Source organism: Vigna angularis, chromosome 6 (genome assembly GCF_016808095.1).
Source record: "Vigna angularis cultivar LongXiaoDou No.4 chromosome 6, ASM1680809v1, whole genome shotgun sequence".
In the NCBI taxonomy this organism is placed as follows: Eukaryota; Viridiplantae; Streptophyta; class Magnoliopsida; order Fabales; family Fabaceae; genus Vigna; species Vigna angularis.
Genome location: NC_068975.1, coordinates 34,107,180 through 34,116,425, shown reverse-complemented (window position 1 = coordinate 34,116,425; position 9,246 = coordinate 34,107,180). Strand labels below are relative to the sequence as shown.

General features: G+C 33.7%; 1 protein-coding gene and 1 pseudogene across 1 annotated transcript; one reads left to right on the top strand and one right to left on the bottom strand.

Annotated features, from left to right (window-relative positions):
• Nucleotides 1–424: 424 nt before the first annotated feature.
• Nucleotides 425–2,007, bottom strand: LOC108341672 (ethylene-responsive transcription factor ERF119). Its single transcript, XM_017579326.2, has one exon. The coding sequence runs from the start codon at nucleotides 1,669–1,671 to the stop codon at nucleotides 607–609; it is 1,065 nt and encodes a 354-aa protein (XP_017434815.1). The 5' UTR covers nucleotides 1,672–2,007; the 3' UTR covers nucleotides 425–606.
• A 3,706-nt stretch (nucleotides 2,008–5,713) lies between these two features.
• Nucleotides 5,714–8,062, top strand: LOC108341861 (pentatricopeptide repeat-containing protein At3g62470, mitochondrial-like; annotated as a pseudogene).
• Nucleotides 8,063–9,246: the final 1,184 nt, after the last annotated feature.

Below are 9,246 nucleotides of genomic sequence, written 5' to 3'. Positions count from 1 at the left end.
CTTATCTACTCACAGATTTAAACATTTCTTTCAAGCAACCTGCTCTTCTCTACTGTGATAATCAGTCTGCCCTCCAAATTGCAGCCAATCAAGTGTTCCATGAGCGCACCAAACATATAGACATTGATTGCCACTTAGTCCGTGAAAAAGTTCAATCTGGATTGGTGAAACTACTACCCGTGTTTTCTTCTCAGCAGCTTGCAGATATCTTCACCAAGTCTCTGTCTCCTTCTTTGTTCTCCACTCTTCGTACCAAGCTGGGAATGTTCAATCTTTATTCCCAGCTTGAGGGGGGGTCTTAATCATAATTAGTCTTTTGGATTAGTTTTGTCTCACCGCTGTTACGGAAGCTTCTAGTGCTTCTCTGATATTTTATTTTTCTCTCTCTTCTTCCATTGTATAAATACACACGTTGCTCATTCAATAAAACACACAGTACAGTGCAGTGCGTTGCATGCCTGCAATACGTGTCATTCTGTTATGATTTTTCTGATATTTGACACAAAAGGGTACATTATGAAATTAAAATTAAAGAATGATTGGTAAATCAATAGTATTAAGAACTGACAACTTAAGATTTCTTTCACAAACAATATTTAACACTAATCAAGCTAGCTCAGAAGGGACATAAAGGAGAGGATCCCAAGAGCCATTATAACTAAACCAACTGTTGTTCTCATATTGCACAAATTGTTGTTGTTCCAATGTCCAAAGCCCTTCAGTTGCACCACCAACTAGAGGTAACTGCATGCTCACCATATTCATCATTTGGCCACTTTTGTTGCAATTTGATGGCCCTTGATCTGGGCATGCCATATCAATGGACTCAATCACCTCGGAAAGTGGCCATGCCAAGGTGGCTGCAGATGCAAGAAGGCTATTATTATTATTATCAGGAACTTGGCTCATACATTGTGTAGGCCAAGGCAATTCATATGCCACTTCATTGAACCATGTTGCCTCAGGTGGAGTTTGACAAAGTTGATGAGAGTCGACTCTAGAACTTCTTCCTTCAGAACCTTCATGATCATGATTTGGGATAACCACACTCTTTGAACAAGTGTTTGATGTTTCTAAAGTACTCGTAACACCAAGTAAAGGGTTGGCTCCAGTTCCATTCATACTTGAGAGGACAGTATTACTGGCTGATGATGGTAACAATAAATCTTTCTCCGCGGAACAAACATTCTGAGTTGATGTTGAAACCCAGCCAGATTGAACAAGCGGGGAAGCAGCACTATTAGGAAGAAATGGAAAGTGAAACTTTCCTTTCTTTCCATCAAGCAGCTTGGCCTTAAGTGCACCAAGAAGGCCTTCAGCTTCTTCACTTGGCTCATTGACATCCTCAAAAGAAAAGGGTTCAGAGCAATTGGGCACAAAGGTTGAACCACCGCCATCACCACGCTTAGAAGCATCACCAGAAGTTGCTTCAGGCAATTCAAAGTTGGTTCTAGCATTGGCACCTCTCAAGGCTCGAGCAGCATTGTCATATGCCCTAGCTGCATCCTCAGCTGTGTCAAATGTTCCAAGCCAAAGCCTGACCTTCTGTAGAGAGTCTTTGATCTCTGCCACCCATCTCCCTGATGGCCTTTGTCGAACCCCCACAAACCTGTGGTGCCCTCTTGATGATGACTTCTTTCTGCTGCGGTTTGCATCATTCACTGCTCCCATTTTTGCTTCTTACGAAATCTCAAAACATGCCCCTATGAGACTTACCGAACCTTTTGAGCTTCAAGGGAACACGGTTTATAAGCTTGAATGATAAGGAAAGCATCTTCATCTCTTCGAAAGGGACAAATAAGAACATGCCAAAATCTGCATGACACATAGGGCATGATTTATGTGTATTTTAGAATGCCACCATTGCAGGCCGTGTTGTTGATATCGACACAAAGTTTTTCAAAGGACGCACCCTTTTATCGTTGTTGTAATATTAGTAAATTTTAGAGTTTATGTACTTGAACTATTAATCATGCAAAGAAACCAATAATTTGTTATATTTCTCCTTTTCCATCCCTCAACTTAAATAACACTTCAGAGAAAATGAACAATTTTAAACGAAAATTGTGGTCATTAAAAAATATGATAATTATAGCTAAAGATGTGTTGAGAATGACATAGATAATTCAAATGCGTATGTTACAATCACCCCTTCACAGTCATGAATGGTGACAATCTGATAATCATATGCAAAGTTGTCCTGTTTTGGTTGTATGGCTACATTAAGAAATGATTTATCTCCTAATTCAGGATTTAACTGCACATTTGAAGGTAATTAAAATATAAAGAAAAGCAAATAAGGACATTTGAATAGTTCCAAATAATCCTTGGCTCCAACGTTTACCATCTTTAAGAACGAGGATGCAGACTAGGTTAGATGTTTCTGTTGAATTAAAAAACAAACGCTTAGGCGTTACTTACAGTAGTAGTTATTGTCCTTATTAGATCAATGTCCTTTTCTTTCTTTATCCTTTCCTCATTACTGTTTCATTTTTTGTCTTTTTGGATAAATATAAGACATAAAAGTGTTTCCATGCGTATATACGTCAAAGCGAAATATTATAAAATAAGGTTGATATATATCTTCATAACTGGCGCAAGGAGGGCGATTTATACACTCCAAAGAATTAAAAATATAACATTTCCTCTTCATAATAACAAACAAACAAATCCTTTGAGGAGCTTAAAAAGATAACATCGCAACACAAGAGGTTAACATTAACTATATTGGTCATATGTCACTTTATTTCTTAAGTTTAAATCTGTAAGTTATCATTTACTTTCTGGACTTTTTAATTATAAAAGTTTTCGTTAAATATGTTATTGAAGTAAAATTTTAGTTCATAATAAAAAACACTAGGAATTGCATCTAAATTTTATCCCAAAAAATTAATAAATAACTTAGAAAACAATAAATTTTATTCCAAAATTTATTTGTTCGCTTCTAAAAAATTAGATTGTTTACATCAATACACATCTATGATTCTTGTAGAATTCTAAAAAATTAATTTAAAAAATCTTTTATCACTAATTAAAAGAATTGTAAGGTTAAGATTGTATAAAACGGTAAAAGAGGTGGTGTCTTTTAAAAGATGACATTATACTATTTTAATAATAAAAATTGGCCCTATGAATAAATATTTTATTAAGTGAAGTTTATTTTATTAAAACTATCATCTCTAAATTTTCTTTCCAAAACCTTTCTTTTTACTAATTTTTTAAAATATTAACTCCAATCTTTAGCCCTTTAAATATAGAAAATTGTGGAAGTATTCCTAATAAATAACTTTATATATTTATTCAGTCACAGTGAAGAACAGAGTAAGTTTCTTTTTTGTTATTTTTAAGACAGTTTTGTTCTTTGGGTTGCATTGAGTTGAAAGGCAAGCATGTGATTCAAAGGTGCTCTAAGTGAATCTATTTTCCTCTATAATCATGCTGATATATTTATATTTCTAATTGGGATCTTATTTATCTAGTTAGGTCATTTTGTGAGAAATATAATTCTAAAGAGTATTTGAGATGCTAGAGGTTGTTTAACTAGATAAAGAAAGTTAATTTTAATCTTTGTATATTTGATTTGTATGATATTAATTGATTGTTTGTTATTATGTGAATCGAATGTTGAATTGGTGCATTATATTTGTTAAATTTATTTGGGGAAATTTTGAGAAATAAGTAAACATACGGTTAAATGATAAAATAGGTTTTTGAATTGTGAAATTTGGGTTAGATCTACAGTCCTGGGCTTCTAATAAGACATTTTGGCGAAATTGGTACTATTTTGATTTAGATAAAAGATAAAAACATTCATTAGTGCTAAGAGAACTCTCTTTTATGCAGAATTATGAGTTTGCATTTTCCAGATTCATTACTGGACGAATATTAAATTTGAGTTTATCAATGAATCCAGAGAATATTAAATAAATCCAAAAATAAATAATCCTAACTTATATTATAATCAAGATTATTATAAGCAATCCAACTAACTTTATATCAAAATAATATCACAACTAAAATTTAAAATTGAGCCAAAAATAAAATATAAAATAATAAGATTATAAATTTAAAGAAAAACAAATAGGAAGCATTTTAAATTTTAAATTTTTATATTAAAATTTAAGATTTTATAATTTTTGGAAATGACATTATTTTCATCAATTTGTAAAATTTTATTTTATTTTATCTAAATAATATATTTTATAATAAAATATTTAAATATTTTAATAAAATGAATTATCTTTAATTTTTTTATCCAAATACGAAATAAAATGTATGCATATTTATAATTTATCTTGTAAAATGTATACGTATCTAATAATTCATCTTTGAAAAAAATGTTGATAGCTCAAATTTGTGAACTTAAAGGATTTTGATTTTGATTTATTCAACCAACATGTTGATAGTTCAAACTTTTGTTTTGTTTTAAATGTGCTTAGAGTCTAATTTTATAAATTTGTAACAGTTTTTGTAAAATTTTAATTTCATATATGATGTTTCTCTTTTTCAAATTTAAGCAATTTTTATGTTTTTATTACGTAATCTAATTTTTGTCACAAATTATTACGTTATAGCGGTGTCTTGTTTATGTAAAATATTACTAATAAAATTTAACAGCAAAGTACATACACTAACCTTTTTTCCCATCATTGAATACGAAATTAATGGTGAATTATGGCAATTTAATTTTAGAAAACCGTATAATGAAAATTTTATAAAAAAAATAATTAGACATTCACAAATGCATCTAATCTTTGAGAGCTACTCTCTTTATCACTCCAACCGCTTCCTATGCCTTTCTAATTTTTTCTTAATTACAAATTACCCTTTTTTACTTTAATCATTTATTTTTTTACTTTTATATGAAAACTCTAATTCTTTACCATTCATTTTCACTGGCAGTAGCAGTCCCCACTCCCTTCACTTTCTCTCTTTCTTGTATCTATTTTCTTCTACCATTTTTCATATTCGTTTCCACTTCATTCTTTCTTTCTTCTCCATTTTGGTCCTCCTTGTGTGTTCGTGGTGCGTTGGTGGTGTGGCGGTGAAAAACTAACACAAAAACGATCGTTATTCAGAAATGTTAAAAGAACAAAGGTCTCAAATTTAAGAATTTGAGCATTCTTCAGATAAAAGAGTCTCATATTGTAACAACAAATTGATCATACATCAATGCAGAAGCACAAACGCAAAAAATAAAGAAAATAAAATTAAAAAACAATATCAAATTCATCCAAATTATGCACGTACTCACGCAATTGAAGAATAGAGAAAGCAGCGAGCTAGGCAAATAAAATGAAACCCTAATTTTTGTCTGCCAGTGAAACTACAATTGTATACTCCATCAAATCTTTCAAGAGCTTGCTACTCGGCTTGACGTAATGTGCATGATTGATTTTCATTTTAATGTATTTGAATATACATTCTGTGTGCGGTATGCTTGCTGTACTAGTTGGTTGCCTGCGTTTTTTGTGTTCAGAGGAAGAAGATAACCGTGCGGCAGATAAGGCACATATGTTTGTCCTTTAACAGATATCTAGATCTGTTCACGGATATCGAGCTCCGTTCATGAATGTCGGTAAAAGTTAAAATTAGAAATTAAATATTTCTAAAGGATAAAAAAAGAAATGGAGAGGTGCAGGAACTGTGTGGTGGTAGAGGGAGTAATTGCCCTAATCTTTTGACCTTTTATTTTTACAAACTTTGGATTGGATTTGAATATTTTTAATCTGTATCCAACTTAACTGGGCCGAGGGCCCATCACGGGTTAACTGGGCCGAGGGCCCATCACGATTTAACCCATAACCCATCACCCAAACACAGAACTTCACTCACTACATTTTTTCCTTAGTAATTCTACTGCCTGTGATGTGAATGGCACCTTGATGACTCTCTCTCTTGGTCACACAACAAGAACCTCCTCCAACGTTCTACCTTTGACATTAATCCTGCGACACCACGCGCATTCTCCACTGCCACATCAACATGGCCTATGCTGCGTCTTCTCCGCCACCCAGCTTCGCTCTTTCCATCGGAGACAACTACCGCAAAGAGGAGGAGAGCAAGTGCGCTTACCTTGTGGTAGCTCTCTGCCCTTGTCTCGTTTGCTTCGTGCTTCTCCTGATTGCACTTTCCATCATTCTCGTTGTCAAATTTCACTTCTTTTGCCACACCCCTCTCCACTCCTTGCTTTTCCAAAAAAGCTGTTGATTATCCGTCTGGGCTCTTTTTCCGCCTTACCCCTTTCCCCTTTTCATCATGAAAAGTTTCCGTTTTTGAACAATAGTAGGACATTTGCTAGCGATGCTGATTCTGGGCTTGAGGAAGATTGTGATGGTAGAGGTGTCGGTGATGAATCTTGTGTAGACCTTGATGAGGTTCATAGGGTATGCAAGGTGATTGACGAATTGTTTGCATTAGATAGGAACATGGAAGCTGTTCTTGATGAATGCGGGGTTCGATTGTCGCATGATTTGGTGGTGGAGGTGCTGCAAAGGTTTAAACATGCTAGGAAGCCGGCTTTTCGGTTCTTTTGTTGGGCGGGGAAGAGGCCTGGGTTTGCTCATGATTCCAGAACTTATAACTGCATGATGCGTGTTCTTGGGAGGACTAGACAGTTTGAGACAATGGTGGCATTGTTTGAGGAAATGGGTGAGAAGGGTCTTTTGACAATGGAGACTTTCTCCATTGCTATTAAAGCCTTTTCTGAAGCAAAGCAAAGGAAGAAGGTTGTGTGGATCTTCGATCTGATGAAGAAGCATGGGTTTAAAGTGGGTGTTGATGTGATTAATTTCTTGCTTGAAAGTCTTGGCACTGCAAAACTCGGTAAAGAAGCGCAAGCTGTTTTTGAGAAATTGAGAGATAGATTTATACCCAATTTGCAAACTTACACCATACTTCTTAGTGGTTGGTGCAGGTTGAAAAACTTGCTGGAAGCAGGGAGGGTGTGGAATGAGATGATTGATGGGGGATTTAAGCCGGATATTGTTGCGCACAATATTATGCTTGAGGGGTTGTTGAAGTGTAAGAAGAAGTCTGATGCCATCAAGTTATTTGGAATTATGAAGGCCAAAGGTCCTTCACCCAATGTTCGGAGTTATACAATTATTATACAGGACTTCTGCAAGCAGAAGATGACAAGAGAAGCGATAGAATATTTTGATGAAATGGTAGATCGAGGGTGCCAACCTGATGTTGCACTTTACACGTGCTTGATCACTGGGTTTGGGAGGCAGAAGAAAATGGATATGGTATACAATCTACTGAAGGAAATGAGGGAAAGAGGTTGTTCACCCGATGGGAGGACCTACAATGCTTTGATAAAACTGATGACTAGCCAGCATATATGCCAGATGATGCAGTGAGAATATACAAGAAAATGATTCAAAGTGGCATTGAACCAACTGTTCACTCCTACAACATGATAATGAAATCCTATTTTATGACAAAAAATTATGAAATGGGTCACGTAATTTGGGATGAGATGCATCAGAAGGGGTGCTGTCCTGATGAAAATTCCTACGCTGTACTCATTGGTGGGCTTATAAGACAGGACAGGTCTGGTGACGCATGCAGGTATCTAGAGGAAATGTTAGAGAAGGGGATGAAAGCTCCTCAACTTGACTATAACAAGTTTGCTTCTGATATTTCTAAAACTGGGAATACATTCATCCTTGAGGAGTTAGCTAGAAAGATGAATTTTGTTGGTAAGTTTGAAGAGTCTAATATATTAGCTAGTTGGGTTGTCATGATGAAGAAAAACGCCAAGAGAAGAGAGCCTACAAAATCTGCTAGTCAGTTTATATGATTGCCTGATTGAATTGAATGTGACGAAGGACCAAGGACCTCTTTGGTCCAAGGACATAGCAACACTAAGCTACTAATCTTCTTTGAATTCTTCTTTAAATTCTAGTTATTGTGTGATATTCTTTTCTTCCCCTTCCCCTCAAAAAAGGTAAACCCAAGCTCTTTATTTTTGTAAATTGCTGTTGGTTGTGTTGTACATTGGCATATATTATTTTAAATGAAACATCCTGCTGATCCTCGTTGAGGTCATTGTCTATATGCTGTTTTACATTGCAGTAATAAACAAAATTGATATTTTTGATATAGAAAATGTATAGCTTGCTTTATAGTAATACTGGAGCCAACAATAGCAGGTTTACCACATGATTTTTGCATAATCTCTTTTTGTTTTACATTTTATTCAATGAAAATACGAGTTGATTGGATCTCTTACCTTCTATTCTTTGTATTTATACGAGTAATCCGTGTAAGCAAGGGATTTGCGTTAAAAGTTTAATCTGTGATTAGATATAATAAGGAAGAACTTCCTTTACTTTCTTGGTTAAATGTAATCTATACAAAATTGGCATATATTCTAACATCGATAACCTGAACTCTAGGATGGTTATCTGATTATCATTTAGAAACTGAAACATGGAAACATGGATGAGTTTGAATTTATTAGATTATGAGCATGCTAAAAGTATTGTGCAGGATAAAGTTTACAGAATAATTATATATCTTTTACAATATTTTTCTATTAATCCTCTTATTTGCTGACAAAAAATGTTTTAATTATATTGTCTCAAACACTTAATGTATTTTTATAAATAATCAAAAATTAATAAAAATATTTTAAAAACAGACATGGCAATGAAATAATCGAGATTCATAAAAGAATAACTAATCTTTGTGGTAATTAAAAAGTTAATCAGTATAGCTTAATTTTACACATCACATTTAATTTTCTTTTCTGAAATGTTCTTTATTGAAATTTAATTTTTAAATATTATTGATATAAAATAAATTCTTAGTTAATTGAAAAGTATTTTTGAAATAATATAATTAAATGGGACGAAAATAATTAAATGTAGCAGAATATAACTAAACCAGTCTCACAGATCCAAAAATTTAGGTCTTTCCTTACCAATTTTTGGCCCAACATATCTATCTATCGGACTTCATGTCCCCCCAATCGGAACTTAAAAGCGTAGGTTTTAAAGTGACGTGGTTAAGGCAACCAAAACAAAAGTACGTTTACAGATTTACCCCTCGAGGTTAATATTTTAAATTTGATTCCTGTCAAATTTTATGCGTTTTCAACTTTTCCATATATTATTCCATTGTTAAATGGTAATAAAATTAAAATAAAGGAAAAATAAATTTGAAAGGTGGTAAAAAGGATAAAGAGGAGAATAATAATAATTGAGAATTTTATTTTCATATCGGTAATTTCTTCTA